The 19,497-nt window shown below is 41.6% G+C and overlaps 2 protein-coding genes across 3 annotated transcripts in view; one reads left to right on the forward strand and one right to left on the reverse strand.

The window, feature by feature from the left end:
• fbxo46 (F-box protein 46) lies at positions 1-14,780 on the reverse strand. The gene is made up of 3 exons (XM_086080319.1): positions 14,348-14,780; positions 3,750-4,369; positions 1-3,662 (listed from the first exon to the last, which is right to left on the reverse strand). The coding sequence occupies exons 2-3, from the start codon at positions 4,227-4,229 to the stop codon at positions 1,518-1,520; spliced, it is 2,625 nt and encodes an 874-aa protein (XP_085936445.1). The 5' UTR covers positions 4,230-4,369; positions 14,348-14,780; the 3' UTR covers positions 1-1,517.
• Positions 14,061-19,497, forward strand: part of coq8b (coenzyme Q8B) — a 16,248-nt gene continuing 10,811 nt past the window's right edge. The window contains exons 1-6 of one of the 2 annotated variants that reach the window (XM_086080321.1): positions 14,061-14,302; positions 17,302-17,483; positions 17,941-18,082; positions 18,312-18,517; positions 18,791-18,857; positions 18,932-19,003. In XM_086080321.1, the coding sequence (XP_085936447.1) occupies positions 17,304-17,483; positions 17,941-18,082; positions 18,312-18,517; positions 18,791-18,857; positions 18,932-19,003 (667 nt within the window). In that variant the 5' untranslated portion in view covers positions 14,061-14,302; positions 17,302-17,303. Of the gene's footprint in view, positions 14,303-16,731; positions 16,854-17,301; positions 17,484-17,940; positions 18,083-18,311; positions 18,518-18,790; positions 18,858-18,931; positions 19,004-19,497 lie in introns of those variants that run through there. The other variant, XM_086080320.1, reaches the window with a different exon arrangement.

The following is a 19,497-nucleotide window of genomic DNA, read 5'->3' on the forward strand; positions in this document are numbered from 1 at the left end:
TCAATGTTGGATTTCCAGTTTTAATCATCACTTTTAATATTTAAGCCAATATTTCCCATTACAATTGTACATATCTGGAACCTACTGGTATCTCCCATGACTACTAAACCATCATCCCACCTTCGTGCAGTTTCAGCATCACTATAATAATGTCCCGTCAGTCAGCTTGTTGGAATGAGGTGCTCAACAAGCAGGGGAGAAAGCTGAAGGAAGAGAGGACTATTTTTTGTCTATCAAGGCCCTTAAAACAAGGGTACAGTTCATCACCCAATACTCAACCTCCTGTGAGGCATCTGATGCCTCAATCTCCTGCAGGGGGAATAGAGGTAGTGGGAATCTAAGGCTGGAGGCTGGTGTAGTTTCTGCGGTCTGTGTTAGTTGGTTTAACACTCAGAGCATTGTCGCCATTAGCCAACACTACCCTCTGCCGGGTTGGAGGACGGAGGAGGAAAAAGCAAGATGGGAAAGTTAAACAATGATGACTTAAACACAAAAACTTTCTTTGTGGTTTGGATATGGGGACCAGTTGATAAAGGAGCAAACTCCAATAATACAATAGAACAGCAAACATTCTTACACACCCCAAAAAGCCAATCCCCATAAAAAAGGCAAACAAGCAAGTCAGTCAGTCAAATCATAAAAAGCGACATATTTCTCTCTTTTTTTATCCCACTAATCTTAATCTATACATAGTATCTCCCAGAATTAGTATTTTGATTCTCCTGTTCATGGCTGGTCAACTAAAGTAGGGTCCAATCTTAGGGGGGGGGGGGGGGGGACCAAAAAACAAGTGACCAAAGTATGTGAGACTATATCACCCAATGGTATGGCTATTTCAGATAACGTCAATGGTTTCAGCAGCATTATCAGGGGACTGATCGACAAAAAATAAATACAGCACATTCAGAGAAATAGAAATGCCTGGTGCAGGACAGCGCTCCTATGTTGGAATATCAAGTTGACCTCATACAATCGCATTTCTATAGCAACACTGAACATTCCACACTGAATGGTTTAGCATGTTGGATTCAGTACAGTTTATTTATTGAATCAGCTGCACTGAGCCCAATGAGCGTATGGAAGTTTGTGATGTTAACACAGAACGTAGACCAAGTCTTGGAACAGAAACCAGGCTAGAGGGCTTTACATTTCTATTTGTCACTTAATGCTAATCTCAATCAAATACACTGCAAAGTTGTCACAGGAACTGTGTCAAGACAACCTCCAATGTGGGGAGTTGAACAGAAATCGTGACACGCGCGGCATGAGTACAGGGCAAACAGACAGCAGCGAGAAGAGACCCTAACACTGGGAGGCACACTTGCAAATGTGCCACTCTGGAGTACAGTGAGAGGAGACAAATTCTGTAGGACTGGACACGCGTGTGTGTGACATGACACACCTCTTTTCCTTTACTGCTCAACTACGTTGAGAGAGACAAGACATGAGGTGGAATAAACAATTCCTCTTTGTACTCCTTTTTCATGTTCATCCATTGAGACAATATTTTTCCTCTTCTACCTGGCCTCTTCCCGTCTGACCTCCTTCTTGGATCGGATGGGTTGAGAGCCATCAGCAGGCTGCTGGACCCAGTTATTATCATGAAGCCCAACGCGGCATCCTTGAGTGTCCTTGTCCGTACGTCGGCAACACATCCAGTAAGAACGTCCATAAGGCAGGTCATGGTGGTAAGGTTTAGGGTGCCATCGGCAAAGTGAAACATCCCCACGCTCATACTGGCGTTTACACTGCTTGCAGGGGTCATCTCGATAAAGCGGGTCTTGATTCCAGCGAGAGTCCACAGCGCGCACTCCGTAGGTCTCAATCAGCACCTTAAAGTAGTGGCAGGTGCACTTGAGGGCCACCAGGGAGCGTGTAGGCAGGTAACTCAAGATATTGACCATGATGTGGTCAGGGAGCAGCAACATATACTGGCGAGGTTCAAGTAAGCGCTGAATCTGGAAGCGGATTTCCAGAAAATCATGGGAGACGTGGCGATAGAGGCGACACAGCGACGGGTCTGAACAGTCCTCCCCGACACTGGCTAATAAGGGAGAGTCTGGTCGAGGTGCACGCTCTCCTGAGCATGTAAGCCCTGCTCCTGGGCTACTGCTACTGTTGCCACAGTCCAGAGAGCACAATCCTGATCCTCTGCCAGAACTTGTTGCATTCAATTCCTCCTCTGCCACTCGTGTGGATGGTAAGAAAAAGAGCTGTCCTGGAGGGGGGTCCTCTGTTGAGTGTTCAGTAGAGCTGGGTACACCCCCAGCACTTCCTCCGCCACCAGGCATAGCAAAGCACACAGTCTCCTCCTGAACATTCTCGGTACTGTCCTTGCCATAAAACACACATTGGTCCACAGCACCTGATACCACGACTTCCACATGAAATCCAGTCACTCGCTGCCCTGCTCCTGGGCTGCTGCTGTTTGCACAGTCCAGAGAGCACAATCCGGATCCTCTGCCAGAACTTGTTGCATTTGATTCCTCCTCTGCCACTCGTGCGGATGGCAAGAAAACGAGCTGTCCTGGAGGGGGATCCTCTAATGAGTGGTCAGTAGAGTTGGGTACACCACCAACGCTTCCTCCGCCACCAGGCATAGCAAAGCACACAGTCTCCTCCTGAACATTCTCGGTACTGTCCTTGCCATAAAACACACATTGGTCTACAGCACCTGACACCACGACTTCCACATGAAATCCAGTCACTCGCTCTCTACCCACACCTACAGATATTTTCTCCGCAGAAGAAGGTTCCTGGGATGTTTCCGGGCTGCCACAGGTCTGCCTGTCATAGTGATGGAGGTCTCCGTCTAGTTTAGGGGCAGGGGTTGAAGTAGCCAGGAGCAGACTACTGGGGTCTCTTGAAGAAGGGCTGACAAGCTGGTAGAGGTCACAGGTAATTTTCTCTTTAGACCTGGCTGCGGCCTGGCTACTCCCACCTCCACAACTCATAAACATACAGCGCGACCGGCCTGCTGGCTCCAGCTGAGAGCGTGGGTCCAGGTTTGACACCCTGAAAGCTATCCTCACCTCACCTTGGCTGTGGTTGGGGGGTGGAGAAGGTGCTACGTGACTGGACTCTGCTGCTCCTCTCAGCTCCTTGTCGCTATTAGAAAAGCCTATAGCTGAACCAGCGCCCATATGTAGGCGATTCTCCAGATTCTGAGACTCAAAGTGTGCGATGGCCTGTGCAACCCTGCATGACTCTTGCTGCTCCTCCAGCTCCTGGTCTGTCTGAATGGGAGCGGATAATTCCTTGACTTCTTTGGATGGTTGGCCTTTTGAACTGTCAGCCATGAAGGACATACGCGAGGGGTCCGAGAGTGTTCCCCGGAGTAGTGTGTGCTGGTGAGGGGTAAGGCCCTGTTCTTGACTGGTAATAGAAGGCTGGTGCTGGTTTCCATGCACAGCCGCATTATTCCGAAGGTCCATGGCTGTCCTTTGCTCAACTAAGGCGACCATCTGAGCCACTGACAGGAGGTCAGTCTCATTCACCCCATCGACTGCTGGTTGATCAGGGTTAGGTAGTGTATTGGGTGCTTCGGAGGAGCCATGGTTGAGGTGCGTTTCTGAGGCATGCATACGGTTCGGTGGGTCATAGGATGAGCATCTTCTTCGCCTTTTTGCTTTACTGCAGTCAGTTGCCCAGTTACCTTTAACCTGTTGTGAGAGAGAAAAAACAGAGGTACTTGGAAAAACTTGCAGAACACCTTGAAGTGAAAACACACATTTGCTTTCACATCTTACCTTCATTGCACTGGGTCTGGGTTGGCCTGCCCCACTAAACTGGTGTGCCACAAAAAAGGCAATCTTCTCCTTGGTGTTTCCTGGTTTAATGACATACCAGGTGTCCAGCAGCACTCTGCCATCTTCCAGTTGAGTCCCAGAAGATGTGAGTGGTGAAGGGGATGATGTGGACATGGCGGGCTGGCTTTGCAGCAGGGAGCTAGAGTTAAGTTCAGGTTCAGGTGGTGTGTTCTCAGAACCCACATCCTCCACTTGTATATTGTCTTCCTTCACACCCACTAGAATCCCTCCAGCTTTTGCTCCATCTCCCACACTCCTGGTAGTAGGAAGGGGCTCACCCTTGGATAGGGAGGAAGACCCTGCCCCATCTCCGGCTATAACATTGCCTCCTGTACCAGGATTCCTGACTTTGTTCTGAGAGTAGGTGCCAAAGGGGCGTGGGCACCACAGACGGATGTGGGAGAAGGTGTCTCGGTCCATCAGGATGCGGACCTCTAGAACATGCCAGCAGCTACGCTGGCCTGCAGTCACCCACAACCAGCGCGCTCATGGTCAGATTCCTATCCCAGTGCTGACCTGGAGGGCACCGTCTGCTGCTCCACTTTGATCTGGCATGCAACCTGGATTAAGAGGACAGTCAGAAGTAGGGGCAGAGGGAATAGTACAAACAAAGCGGATGAGGTTGAGAGGAAAGAGACAGACAGCACAAAGAGGACAATGATTAAATCTATATCAATCCGCATTTCAAGATTTGCAAATATGTAAGATGAAAGTCAGACAGGGAATCGTCATTTTGCTCAAGCATGACAGACACCAGACAAATGTATATTACCATCAAAATGAATACACACTGACTGAACTACAACTGCCCAGCCTCTAATTTCAGTAGAACCCATTTAGCAATCACATCCCATCCCTGTGCCTAGTTAGCCCTCTAAATCAAATTAAAGGGATTCCATTTCAGGTTTAGTGTGTGTACCCAGCAGATGAGATGCAACCAAGAGGAACAAAATTGACTCTCCTCTCCTGAATCTCTGTGGTTCAAATAGGATTGCTTAATAGAAGGCAACACAGGGAGCATGTAGGCATATGCTGAATCTATTTTTAGAAAAGATTCAAAGGGGGCGGGGGCAGTATAAAACTGCTACAGTCTCCTTGTCCTGTCCCCTTGATTCTGACAATACTCCAGGCCAAGTGCAACCAAAATGCTTTCTTTCCGCAGCAATGCCAGCTTTCGGGAGCCACATAAAAAGCTGTGTTCAAAATTACTCTGCAGTTTAAGTGTACCTGCGGTGCTCAGAAGGATAAATATATATTGTTTATCAAGAAAAACTGCATCCAAACGCATTTTGTTACACTGCTTGTATTAAAGCAAGCTCCCGGAACGAATTTTTCGAGACCACCATGACAGCAACTGCTCACAGCCATATTCACTAGTGAAGCCGTGACGTAATTCGACTCAACCAACTCACGCTTTTAAACTAGGGATGTCCCGATCACACTTTTTTGGACCTGAGTCAGAGTCACTTAATTTTGAGATCGGCCAATTCCGAGTCCCGATACCTCGATATTTTATTAATTAAGGAGGGGGGAAAAAGTGTGCCGGGGGTTGCCCGGCAGTGAAGTGCAGCGCAGCAGCGGGGAAGCGTGTAACGCATCTATATCCTTTCCGCCACACGAAATGCTCACTTTGCACACAGTGAAAGTCGCACCGTCTCCTCTTTCCACATTATAGATGATAACTTATACCAAATACCTCGCCGCTATTTCCTTGTTTAGCCCCGCCGCTTGATGGAATTATGCCAATAGTGTCGCTGTAGCAAAGTGACGCCATGCAGCACGCTAGGTGGAAAAATGAAGTCTGACTCTGTGCTATTGCGCAACCCCAGAGCTAATAAAATGTTAGAAAAAATAACCACATTCAACGTTCAAAAAATCCAATATGCGCACAAAAATGGGAACACCAGGTTTCCCTATCAATACCTCAAAATGTTACTCCGGAGGTATACTTTTTTGTATATAAGTGTTTTAGCAAGTTTGCCTTTAAAACATTTTTTTTTAATAATCAGATCAAATAAGAACTTGTAAAATACAAACACACTTTAAATTACAATATTTTGTGTAATATACCAACAAATGTCCTTTTTGTGATTTCCTCACTGACAAAATTATTCAGCCCCTTAAAAATGACCACTCTTTACAACAGTTTTCAATAAATATTTTTTTAATCTCTATATGTAGGTGTCAACAGAACCATAACAGTCCAAACTTAGGCAAATTTAAAAAGAACGTGATATTGTTCCTCCTTCCAGGCAGTTAATGGTGTCTTTGCAAAATGGTGAAGTCCAGGGAATCGTCAAAAAAATGAAGAGGTGGTCATTTCTCTTCATAAGTAAGGATATGAATACAAAAAGACGAAGACCAAGTGTTGGAAGATTCTGAAGTGGCCACAGCCATCGCCCGACTTAAATGGAGAATCTATGATGGAACATGAAGAAAACAGTTGCTGATAATGTCAAAGAAGTGGAGGCCCTTTCCTGAGAAAAGGAAATGGGCCAAGATACCTGTACATGGCTGCAAGAACCTTGTGTCAAGCTATATTTCACATCTGAAAGATGTTATTACAGTATTCCCAAAGAGTGTTGTACTACTTAATGAGTAAGAATGTGACTAAGGGGTTGAATACTTTTGCCAATGAGAAAATCACAGAAATTTCTTGGAATATTACAAATAATATTGCTGTAATTTAAGTTGCATTTGTTTGTTTTACAAGCCCTTAATTAATCTGATTAGAAACAAGATTGAAAAAAAAAGTACAACTTGATAAAACGATTAACTGCAGTGGGGGTTGACTAATTTCTAACACAACTGTACTGCACAGCTCATTCAGCAACCTCGGCTACACCATCCATCTATTTCAGGACAAAATAAAACAAAAATAATTAGAACACTCATTCAACTCTTAAAATTGCATTTACAGATGAGTGAATTAACATGGTCAGGGCCACTTATAAGACGTCTGGGTGAAAGAAAATGGATAACATTCTAACTTGTCATGTCTGCGCAGTTTTCACACGCATGCAGGTCCAAACATGCAACAACTTCAGTGAGAATGTCATGAAAGTACAACTGTGCCTTTTTATTAGCCTGTCCTCGGACAGCTGATTTCAATATTTGAGTCTGTATGGAAAATTCAAGTGCAACTATTAATGTTTAGCGTTGACAAAAATGCCTACCACTGAAACTGGAAATAAATACAAATACATTCAAAATGTATTTTCACATCCTGTAAAGATAGGCATATACTAGTTAATTCAGCCTATTCGTAACCATGATTCCAAGTCTGCCAACTTTGTCCTGTGCAATATGCAGTGGCTATATGACAGGGGGCCGCCATCCAATGGAATCAGCTGACCACAATAACTCTATTCATCCATCATCATCATCATCATCATCATGAGCAGAGATCAAGTGTGAATGTAAAGTGACATGATTATTGTGGGAATTTTGTATGAAAAATAAAGAGCAGGTAGGCATGGCAGTTGAAAAAAAATGCGGTATGGGCGAGAGTATGTCAGTTAATTACTAGTGTCAAAAGTAACTAATTCCACAACGCGCACACTGTTTACTCGCGACTGCAACCTCTGGCCTAAAGTGTAACTGCAGCCTCTGTGTCAAGCTCATACAGAGGTGGGCATCATCATTGACTGGAATTGATGATTGATGGAAGTGCCCACCTTTTGTCGTGTGCATCAGCACTTTTAGCGAATGCTTGCTAATGCGAAGCTAGGGCTGGGCGATACATAGATTTTTTGAATTAATTCTAGTGTTTTGTTGTGGACGATTAAAAAAATATATATAACATCAATGTTTTTTCCCCCTTTAAGTTGAGCCGCAGCTTTCACCCCCACGGTTACTATGTTACCGTGGAGGAGTCATTTACACAAGGAAGCACGTATGACAAGAAAGGGACACAATGAGAGCGATCACCAAAGCGGACACGTTGCACCTCGCTAATCATATGGGACCCAAGTTTGAGGAAGACTATTTCACCACTTGCTGAAAACGGGAGAACCCAGGTATGTGCTACTGCTACCTAGCCGCAAGTACCTTCATATTGCTCAAGTTGCCCCACGCCATTTGTTTAGGCAATTTTGCCATGACTGCTAACTCAAATGCTAGCGATAGGTTTGCTCTAAACGGCTCCAATATTGGTCAATCGCCGGAGCGAGGAAATCTTTAGCCTACTGTAAATAAAATATTTTACCGTGATTGCTTATAGACATTTACAAGTTTATGTGAATAGCACAAATGTGCATGTTTATGTCGCTGTGTGGTCACAACATGTACTCTACCTCCTCAAGACGGACTCGCCTCACAAGCACTTAGTTTAAAGTCATGTCGACTTAGTCGGTACGAAAGACAAGCTTAATTTCAAATGTAGTATAGTGAGCTGGTAATGTTGATAACAGCCTATTTTCAGTGACAAAACAAATTGAAAAGTGAAAGGAGATCTATATTGTAGAAGGGGGTGAAGCGGTCTAATCACAGTAAAATGTGTCATGTTGGGGAACACAAGTAGCACTGCTTAGCTTTTAAAACAAAGTTGACAAAAGTTTTACTTTTCCACTTTATCAACACATAGATTTACATTTCCAGAAGTATTTGATTCAAGATTTATGTAAAATAAATAAATAAAAATTGTAAATCAAAATTTTTTTGTAAAAAATACTAATAAAAATAAAAATAAATTTAAAAAACTGATTTTATTTTTAGGCAAAATCGCCCAGCCCTATATGAAGCAAATGAAGCAGGATTACTTCTGTTGATCGCAGTACACACGGACCTTCTTAATCCGTGTATTTTTGTGAGGCTTCGCATTATCAAGCATTCGCTGAAAGTGCTGAAGCACACACCAAAAAGGTGGGCATTTCCATCAATCATCAATTCCAGTCAATGACGATGCCGACCTCTGAGCTCATGCATGGTGTGCGTGCGAGTATGTGCGCTCGAATAAACTCTTTTGCAGTTTTCTTGGAGTTTGAGCAGGAGTTTGGGCTGTGCTCGAAGCCGGCCTCCTCTTGTTTTTTCCGTTTGCATCCCAATTGTGTTGTACGTTCGCTTAACACAACACTACTTACTATGTCCGCAAGGATGAACATGACGCTACCCTCCACCCCCAACCCGAACACTCCACACTGAAGGGAAGTTGATAGGTGCAGTCACAGTTAAAAAGTCAGGGCGCTTTGTACTCATCTGGGCATTGTTGGAGCATGCATGATGTAGAAAATTATTTAACATAAAAATTTAACCTCCACAATGCAACTTTAAAGGAGGGGAAAAAACTTCTGAAATGATTTATGTTGATCAAATTTTTTACATTAATAACCCCCGCGACCCTTGTGAGGACAAGCGGTACAGAAAATGGATGGATGGAAATTTTTTACATCAAAAAAACTGCCATTTGAACACAGGTGTGTAGACTTAACATTCATTGTATGTTCCACTCCACTTCAAAAATGGGTGCTGTCCTGCAAGGTACTGTAGAATCAAATGTAATCAAAACTTTGCACCGAAAGCAGCATTATTTCGAAGTTTGTCTATGTTTCCATACAGTTTACAGTTTCTTACAAGACTGCTTCTTGATATCTAATGTGAACTGCAAAATACATTGGGCGGATGGAAGGACATAGGTTCGAAACATGTTTTTTTCATTTGCTGTTTAACTTTACAGCTGTATCAAAACATGAGCGACAACAATGTAATTATGTTAAAAAGTTAAAACCCTCATAAAATGGAAATAAAACGCATGACATATAATATATAATAATATATATATATATATATAATTAATATGGCCATCAATGTTTTCAACATACCATAAATTAGCAACCTGCATCAGCCCAAGTATCAAACTACAATAAACATGCTTCATTTGAAACACTTCCTGAAAAAGAAGGTTTGGATTTAAGCTTTCTGCATCAAGCTAATCCTCCAAATCCTGGCCAAGCCAAGAAGCAGCCAGCAACACTTCAGAGCTGAAAGCTTGGGGACATACTTGAAAGCTGTACATGTGCTTGCTGACAAAATATACAAACAAGAACTTGGTGACTGCAAATACACAAATGTTATAGTTTTACATGTGTGCTAGAAAGTAGGACAGAATATTGTTGTACAATAATGTTTATAAGTAGCTCCTCAGGAAGCAGGTTTGAACTGCTCTTTACCAAACATTGGTATTTAAAATCTCACCATCAACATGTAGACGGTAATGTGCAAATTCTGATTCCCTTGTTTTCAGGGTAGTGTGCACAAAAAAAGTACACTCATAGCATAGCAACGAACAGCAGTCCTTTGCTTTCACCAGGACAATAGATCATTATTAAAGCTGCAGCGCTCTCCGCACCAGGTCAGCATTCTGCTCTTTCATACTCTTTTATACTGTATGTTAACGAGACAAACGTTAAATGATGATACACCGCAATGTAACGCTGCACCAAGATCTGCATGCATATTGGGGGACCACTACAACTTAAATATAGTCAAAAGTTCTAGTGCTGCAATGTCATATAGCTGAGTGCATTATTTAGAGCAGTGTCAGTCCAGAAAAGTGTACCAAAAACAAACACAATGGACAACTTGAAAGTAGGGCTGGGCAATATGGCCCAAAATTCCTATCACGGCCTGAACTGCATCCTTCATGGTAATGGTATATCTTACGGTATAGAATTAAGTTTTGTTTTTTATAAATCATTTGCTTACTGATTTACATAGTCCTTTATTGAAGTTATATGTATACAAAAAAACAACAACAATGAAGGAATAAATTTACTTTGGATAACAACATTTATTGTGCAAATCTCAAATCATAAAAAGTCAGCACTCTGGTGAAAAATAGTGCCAACAAAAAATATTCGAAAATCTATACCAACTTTTGCACCGGTGCTACCAACTTTTTCTGTTGGTCGCACCTTTGTGTGGTTGACCGTATTTGCTCATGTATAGTTGTCTCAATTTGCATAGCGTAATTTCAGATGACGTAAAGAATGACAGCGACTCAACTAGGGATGCACCGAAATGAAAATGTTTGCCCGAAACCGAAAATGAAAAATGCTTGGCCGAAAACAGAAGAAAAAAAAAAGCCAATTTTTACTATCATTACATTTATTATAATTAATTAAAATTATAATATTATAAAATATTTATTTAGCACTGGCATTTTAACCAAGCACAATATAAATTGAAATGTGCCCACACCGCACACATGTTGGCTAATGGTACATTAAACACAAAACGAGGGTTGAGCATTTTCTGGCGGTGCAATTGCACTTTATGGTCAATGTATTTTGCACAGGCGGGGACGGATGCGTGCGGCGGGACAAGGTGCGGCGCACTTAAAATCGGCACATTCACATATTCATTAACGTTTAAAAATAAATAAATACATTTGTTCGCACCAGCTAATCGGCTTCGGGAACGGACTGCAAAGTCACACACGGCGTCCTGTACAGGTCTGTCGCCACCTGGAGATAGCGGTAAGTGTTTTCGTGTTTAAAACTGTTGATAGCAATAGTGCCAAAGTATTTAACACGGCTACCAGGATGCCGGTGAAAAAGTGTAATCGTTTGAGGGGCTCTTATTAAAAAAAAGGTAAGGCCCTGCAGGAGAAAGAGTGGCTCACCTGTACTATAGCACACGGCAGTTCTGCCTTTTTTCAACCCACTTAAATGTTGTACACCAAGCGACGTAATGACCCCGGGAGCTGCTACGACCGACCGGGGTAAACTCACACGGTGAAAAGCCAGTGAGAAAAAAAGGCGGACACTCACCCCCCACGTTCGCGGTTTAATTCAAACAGACGCTTGCTTGCAGCAGGTTTTTTTTTTTGCTTGCGTCACCACAACATCCTATTTCGGCCATATTCTTTGGGCTTAAATTTTATTTCGGCCGAAAAATTTCAGTGGCCGAATATTCGGTGCATCACTAGACACAACATATAGCTGCAAAATATTTTACTGCAGCGAGATTTGTCAGGACTAAAACAGGTCAATTATTTTATATTACTTTAAAAGAAAATGGGGGGTTGAGGAGGTTTTGCTTTTGTGAACCTATGCATGATGGTAAATGTTATAAGAATTATATAAAAACAGCAGGTTTATTCTTTATTTTTGATTCATTGACATGTCTGCAGCATTTCTTTTAAACGCTGGAGTCTCAACAGTGTTGAGGGGATGAATCTCTTTTATAAAAAACATATCAGCGAGGTGTTATAATTCCAAGCTGTTCGGACATGGACGGCCCTTCACGTCCTGTCATGTTTTGTTCCCAGCTGAAGAAACTTATTGTGTTGCAACTTTCTTTGTACAGATGTGTCATACTGGCTCATTGATATTGGGCTCTGCACGTTCTTCTGGCTTGAATCCAAAATGTTCCCACACCCCCTGCGGCTCTACAGTTTGCGGCTATGCCATTTATATTTAGGCCTCTCAACTTTCTGTGATTGTACCACTACAGCCATCTGAAAGCTTAGCTTCAATTATCTTTTCTTCAACCCTGTTCTTGCCATGTGTCTCTCTGTGTGTGTATAAACTGTAGAGTCCTGCCTCCCACAGCCATAAGCAAGTTGATTGACAGGATAGGAAAGCAGTGTGACTGTTGATGATGTTATGCAGGGCTACAACTATCGAATATTTTTAGTATTCGGATATCCCACTGAAAATGTTATTGAATAATCAAGTATTCAGATAAAAAAAATATATATATAGACTTTTGCTTGGTTAAAGAACAATTATGAGCAGAGAACAGAAAATAACATTTCACTTCGAACGATCAACTGGTTTTCATTTTGAGAAAATTAACACTTTTTAGTTAAAATTAAACTGTCCATAGTAGTAGCAAACTGTATTTTCTTCTCTTGAAACATACGTGATTTATTTTTATTTTTTTACTTTTAGACGAAGTGATGTTGGAACCACAGCTAGAACAGCACATTTGACTAAACCTAGTTAGTTAAAGATAGATCACTAGGAACTGAAACTTGCTGTCAGCATCAAAAGAGTCATTTTTGTCTATTAAACTGCCTTTGTAAAGTAAGCCGGTATCGGGCACTCGCCTAGCTGATGACAATTAGCCGCCAACTCTGGCAACAGATGGCGTATTAAAAAATGTCTGCATAATTACAGTTTTTTTTTTACATCCTTAATTAGCAATTGAACATGATTTCAGGATTGCAACATTTGGTAAAGGCAATATAAACTGGCCAAAAATACAGTTGGGAAGGTGAGTCGAGTTAGCTGCCACCACAAGCTGCCGGGAACAACTTAAAAATAAAAGTGTATCAAGGCATTTAACACTTAAGTTTATATATTATTTGGTAAGGTAAGATTTATTTTGAGTAGAGAGTACCAATACGAGGCCTTCTTTCAAGATATCGGCACCAGCGACTGGACGTTTTATGATCAGGAACTAGAAATTAGAACAGAAAATTGCCATTATTTTTCATGCAATTTTTAGGAAAATGACAAACTGGGATATAGAAGTCTTTCTTTAAAATTATCTGTCATTGTTTTGGGGAGTAAATGTTATGATGCAAAGGTATTAGTATAGTAATATTGGTACTTTGTTATCAGTATCGGTGCCTACTCAATAGTTCAGAACTCATACTGGTATCACTCTGAAAAAAAAAAGTGGTATCGAGCATCCCTAATTTTGAAGTTGGCCTTTTCACCACGTTGGTGGAGTGTTACTGTCATGCATAGCAAGGACAATTGTTGCTGAGGCCGGCTTGACTTATCTTCCTGACATCAAATAAATGAGAAGCCGAGGCAGAATTTGTTTTTCTTTTTTAATTGAGGTAGTTGAATTACAGAAGAACTTATTTTACCCCAGACGTATGCAAACAAACATGTATGAACCCCTGTGCCATAATCGCACTTGATAGTCAAACCATCTGTCCAAATGCAATCAGCCTACATGTCCTGCCAGGTGACCATTATATACATAAATATGTTTAGAAATGCTTATCTCTATCGCAACACTAGTAGATTCAATATTATGAGTTTTCCAGGTGTTGTTTTATTTGGCATATGTACTACATATTCAATTATACTCAACTAGTGTCTGTGGATACATTGTTTCAAACGTTCATAGTCGAAGGCCCATGTTGTGGTTTAACATAATATACAATAATTACACCAGTCCAACATTTAACCAATATAACAGATATATTGTTAATTGGGTGGCATCGATAAACGTATTAGTTTAACTAGTCCTGACAAACCAGTAGCATGTTACCCAACTAGCAAAGAGAAGCTGATGTAGCGTCAGACGACCGCGATTTATAATTGTTTATTGTGGAGGACAAACTTCGCTTTCAGTTCCGTGTATGTGTAAATTCTAATTGCAGCTGAGGACGAAGCAATCGCACTTTGATGGATTGTATTTTAGCGAGTTAGCATACGGGAGGTTAAGTAAATAGACGACTACAGAGTTGCTAACAAGCTTGCTAACTTGGTGTCATAATATACCTGCAAAGTGGCTAGCAAGCTAACAAGGTAGGAAAAAAACCCACTGGCGTCGGATTTCGTTTGCTCTCTTACCTCAACAACACTGGTCTTCACTAGCAACAGTCTTGGCTCTTACAGCGTCGATGGGACGACTTTCCTCGTAGTACTTCTCGTGGCCAAACCAGTTTGTGTATGAAATTGCAGGTGACACGACTTAACTATCCGCGTCCACGTAGCTAAGCTAGCTGATGCTCAGGCTAACGTCGACAGCAGCTACAGTACTTTCTATTATCAACCTTCTTTAAGCGGCGGCTGCTATCGAGGCTTGTCAGTTCTCTCAATGCAGTCTAGCTGACTGTATCCCTTGTTAGGATTCTCGACAGCCCCTCTACTTCTGTCTATTTAGAAGTGATACGAGCTTGTACGGTATGTGCGCTAGGACACCAAAATAATCAGTGTCAAAACGATAGAGGGAGGAAGGCCATCTTGTTGACAAGCAGCTGCATAAGGCGGCCAGCCAATAGCAAACTAGAGTCGGTGGTGTGCCCATATATGGCGTCTGCACGGCTCCCCCCCTTCTGCACTGTTTTCTCCCCCACTCGCTGGACAACACCAGTGTCCAGTCTTAACATCACAAGGTTACACATACAGGGAGAAACAGCTGAGCAGGCCCCTTGACAACCAACCATCACGCTAGCCACATGTTCATTTGCAGGCCACAACATTAGGTACACCTGCCGCTTCTAATGACAGATGCATCAAAATGTACAGTATTTTAACACTAGATCTCATTTGAATTTTATTCCATAGTTAATTTCACCCAAAGGCTATTCTAATGTATGTTAAGCAATTTAACCCAAAGGCTATTCTAATTTATGTTAAGCAATTTGACATTATATTTATGATTAATGTGCAGACCAGACGTCTTAGGACATCTGGTCTGTACGTTAATAATAATAATGATAGGACCTAAGACAACTGGTCCTCAAAAATGCATCCCCCAGGACAATTGGTCCTGAAAATGTGGAGAACTGGTCGTCATGATTAATACAACTTCATTTATTTATTTATTTATTTGTAACAACAACAACTTTGTGTGAAAAGTTTTTAAAAGTTTTTTTTATTTTATTTTTACAAAAGTAAGTGCAAAATGTATTGCAACGTTAGGACACATTGCATTATGCCTCCAGTGGTGGGCAAACTCGGTTCTCGACAGCCGGAGTCGTGCAGGTTTTTGGATGTTTCCCTTCTCCAAAACAGCTGATATATGATGACATCATCAGCAAGCTCTGCATAAGCCTGATAACGATCTTGTTGATTGGAATCAGCTGCGTTGGAACAAGGAAACATCCAAAAACCTGCTGGACTCCGGTCCTCGAGGACCGAGTTTGCCCACCACTGGTAGGCAGTACATACAAATAACTTGAAAATAAAAATTTCTTGAAAATACAACATTTCACTTCAAAATATGACAATTCATAAAAATGTGTGTCTTGAATGATATAAAATTACAAGTTCCTTTGACCATCCAAGGTTGTCCAGTTGTTCTTCAATCCTAAAGCTCAATCATCCAATGTACACAAACCAGGTGTTGAGGTTATCAAATCATATGAGCTATTGAGTGAAATGTGTTGTTTGTCTGTCTGTCTAGCCATTTTCAGCAGTAAAAAATTCATATCCATCCAGCCATTATCCGAACCGCTTATTCTCACAAGGGTCGCGGGCATTTAAATAATCATCACAACAGTGTTGTAATTATTACAGCAATGGACAATTCCGAGCTTATGTCATAATTACGTTACAAGTCAAAATGGCGGTCTTACTCGGTGAAAGGAAGCTCTCCATTCATTGAAAAGCATTGCACTTTGGATTGTTGTAATTTGATTTGTGAGGATTATTTTGATTTCAAAATGTGATGAAATGTCTTACCATTACAATCTGCCTGGCTTGTATGCTAGCCACAGGCAAAATCAAAACCATACGGCATACGCCGTTTATTTTCACCGTGTAAGGTGTGTTACTTTACTTTGCAAAACATCAAATATGCCCAGATGTTCGGAATTGTCCTTACATATATATGTTGTAATTGTGTTTGTAAATGTTTAAAGGTCCATGCATTTAATATTTGTATATATTTGCAATGTTTACTTCTGGGTAACAAAGTATCATATATTTAGGTGGTGTTATTTTGGAAAAACTCCTACAGTACCTCCTTTCTTGATTGACTTGTCTTGTCTCCCAGCAATGCACGCGCAACGTTGGCGTCCTTTAAAACGGTAACATCCCCTCAATTCCAATTGGCCCTTGTTATATGTTAGTCCCGCTTTATAATGTATGCTATTGGACAAACTCTCTGGGACAGAACAATTGTTTTTTTTCATTGGCCCAAAAATAACGCCCTTCTCTCCCGTCTTCCAATTATTATTCTTGGGATATGTGATTGGATCGCTATGACGTCGGTCAAAACTTCTCTTCCGGGATTCCGTAACATTGCAAAGCATACATTTCCTTGCATACATACCCACCGCAAGGAAGGATTGCAATACGTAATATTGCAACACGTAAGGTCAACTGCGCCCCTTCTAAAAAAAAAAAAAAAGTAAGTATAGCAATTTGGTGATACTGTATTGCATTCGTTATTACATTTTGAAAATAAATGTGCTTGTGTCAATTTCGCCCGTACCCGCTCTCTTTTTCGGACGAGACAATATGGTTAGCATAAAAATGTTGGCAAGGTGGTCGTTGTTTGAGTTGTTGCCACTTGTGCCTACATATGTATTGTATTCACTACTTTTATTAAGTTGGTCATGCTGCGAGCACGCGATATTATCAGCATGATAACATTGATCCTATCACAGGTTAATGACAACCAAGAAGAATAACAAACATAAAGCACACGATCTTATACATTGATCAATAGAGTAACAATTATCACTGTGTGTTTTTTATCTCCACAAGACAAAATTCTGCAAACATACTGGAAGGTTCTTAAAATGCCTTTCCTCAGCTATTCTCATTGTATCACTTCTCCACTTCTCTGTCCACAGTGATGATATCAGAGGTCCTGCAGGTACTACGCGGGGCAAATAAAGTGGGATGTGCTCTTATCACCACCCAGGGGGAACACCTCAGGTTAATGACGTGCAACTCCTCACTGGGAGCAGGAGTTAAAGTTGCGCAGGAAGTGGTGGAAGGTCTTGTGGGCAACTTCATGGGTGGCAGCAACACGGTGAGAATTAACGACCCTTGAGAGAAATAAGCGGTTTGAAAAATTTATGGATATTTGACACACATTAAAAACCTACCGTAAGTCTGTGACTTGGTGATGAAGTGCCAACCCATCGTGGGAAAATGCTATCTGTGCTACCTTTGTGGGGGGCCCTAATCATCGTTGTAGAAAAATCTGCACTTGCCATTAGCCTAGCAGTGTATTTGCTGACTGGATGACACAAGGCAGTCCCCTCAAAACAGGCTAATTTCAGTCAAATTATAAAAACAAGGCTATGTTAAACTGTTCTATAATTCTTGATCTTAGGGTATAATAGTTTTCTGTGTGTTATTTATAGTGCATCCATCACTGGGTTTTTGAAATTTGTATTGAACTCCATTCACAAAGAACAACTCAATTATGTGGATGGATTGTAGCTATATTGCAGTTTTGATTATATTTGTAATCATGTCCTCAGCAACAGTCAGTCAAGGAGGATGTCTTTCCTGACATGGAGGGCTGGGAAAATGTGGATGCTGATGAAGCTACCAAATGGGCTGTGGGCTCAGAGTTCCCTCCTGATGTTAATGTCAAAACACAGACAGATGACAGTGCTCCAGGTATTGTACCTTTGAGTTATCACCATAGCAGCAAAAAAAAAAAACTAGACATGTTGATACCGTAACTACTTTCATTCTTACTGCTGAAATGCTGCCACACACTGAGCTAATGTGCATTATGAATTATGAAATGAATACAATGAAAAACATCAGTCGACCCAAGTGATTTAGATGCCAGTAAGGCAAAAGAATGGGCCTTGCTGTGATGTATGTTTTCTCCCTACCATAGGAGCGCATCCTGATCCAGGGGCAGCTTCACCTGGTCATGGCTGGCCAGGACAGAACAAACGCTTCCTCCATACGACGTTTGCCTCACATAGATTCTACCACACGACGAGATGTGTCCATGATACGGTGGTTACCAGACTCACACCAGAAGATATTATGAAGGCCAGGGAGGCCAAGCAGGGCTTTGTTAAACCTGCTCGACAGAGGGTTTGTCAAGTTACTCACTACTATTTAATTGCATGGGTTATTGTCATACTGAACCTTAACATCTAACTAAATTCCATGACTACATTTATAGCCTTTTAGTCTTTTGAGGTTCTGTAAGTAGGTGCTGCAAAGTGTGTATTGTTTCCTTCCCTCTAAACACCATCATAGCTTACGTATAATTTAGTTTACTCTTATTGTATTTTTGGAGGAGGCAATATAATGAACATGCAGTACAATGTGCTTATAACGGCATTGTGATTTGTCGTCCTTTAGCTTAATGACCGTGCTAGAGAGAGGAAGGTGCCTGCAACAAGAATCAGCAGGCTGGCTAATTTTGGAGGTAAAAACAATACATTGTGTGTTTGTGCGTGTAAAATGTGTCAAGTCACTTGATAAAACATATCTCTGCCACAGGACTGGCAGTCGGTCTGGGGATTGGTGCCATTGCAGAAGTAGCCAAGCAGTCACTGGGAGGCAAAAAAAAAGGTAATTTTCCTCTGTCCTAACATTTTCTGAAAAGGGCTTTTTGGCTGTCAGAGAGGTAGAATGCTTGGAGATGAGAGTTGGGAACAATAAACCATTTTCATCAGATATCCGTTTGTCAAGGAGAGAGTTATAATTGCATCGGTAGCAGACTCCTCAATTGATACAAAAATCCACAGGACCTATCGCGAGGCTATGAAAATTGGTCACGTGAGACTTTGCAGTTTTTACAATAACAATAGCGAGAGTGTCCAGTAGTTACGAGACTGCTAGTTTCATTTAAACTTCTAAGTAGTGTCACTATTTTCAACATCAAATACAGCAGAACCTCGGAGTTTGAACGTCTCGGAACTCGTACAAATCGGACTTCAACCAAAAAATCGGAGTAAAAAATGCCTCGGAGCTTGAACTCATTTTTGGAGTTCGAACACCCAAGCTAAGCCGGACGTACCTTGAAAACGGGAAGCCGAGTGAAGTCGAGCAATGCCGAATGCTCA

The sequence above is a fragment of the Leptonotus elevatus genome, chromosome 7 (assembly GCF_054856555.1).
Source record: "Leptonotus elevatus isolate MCC_2025b chromosome 7, RoL_Lele_1.0, whole genome shotgun sequence".
Classification (NCBI taxonomy): domain Eukaryota; kingdom Metazoa; phylum Chordata; class Actinopteri; order Syngnathiformes; family Syngnathidae; genus Leptonotus; species Leptonotus elevatus.

What these genes read in the sequence shown, in the direction of transcription:
- fbxo46 (XM_086080319.1), bottom strand. Translation starts at nt 4,229, where the DNA reads ATGGACCGAGACACCTTCTCCCACATCCGTCTGTGGTGCCCACGCCCC. An exon ending in CCAGACCCAGTGCAATGAAG is followed by an intron (nt 3,663 to 3,749) that starts GTAAGATGTGAA and finishes CTCTCACAACAG; the next exon opens with GTTAAAGGTAACTGGGCAAC.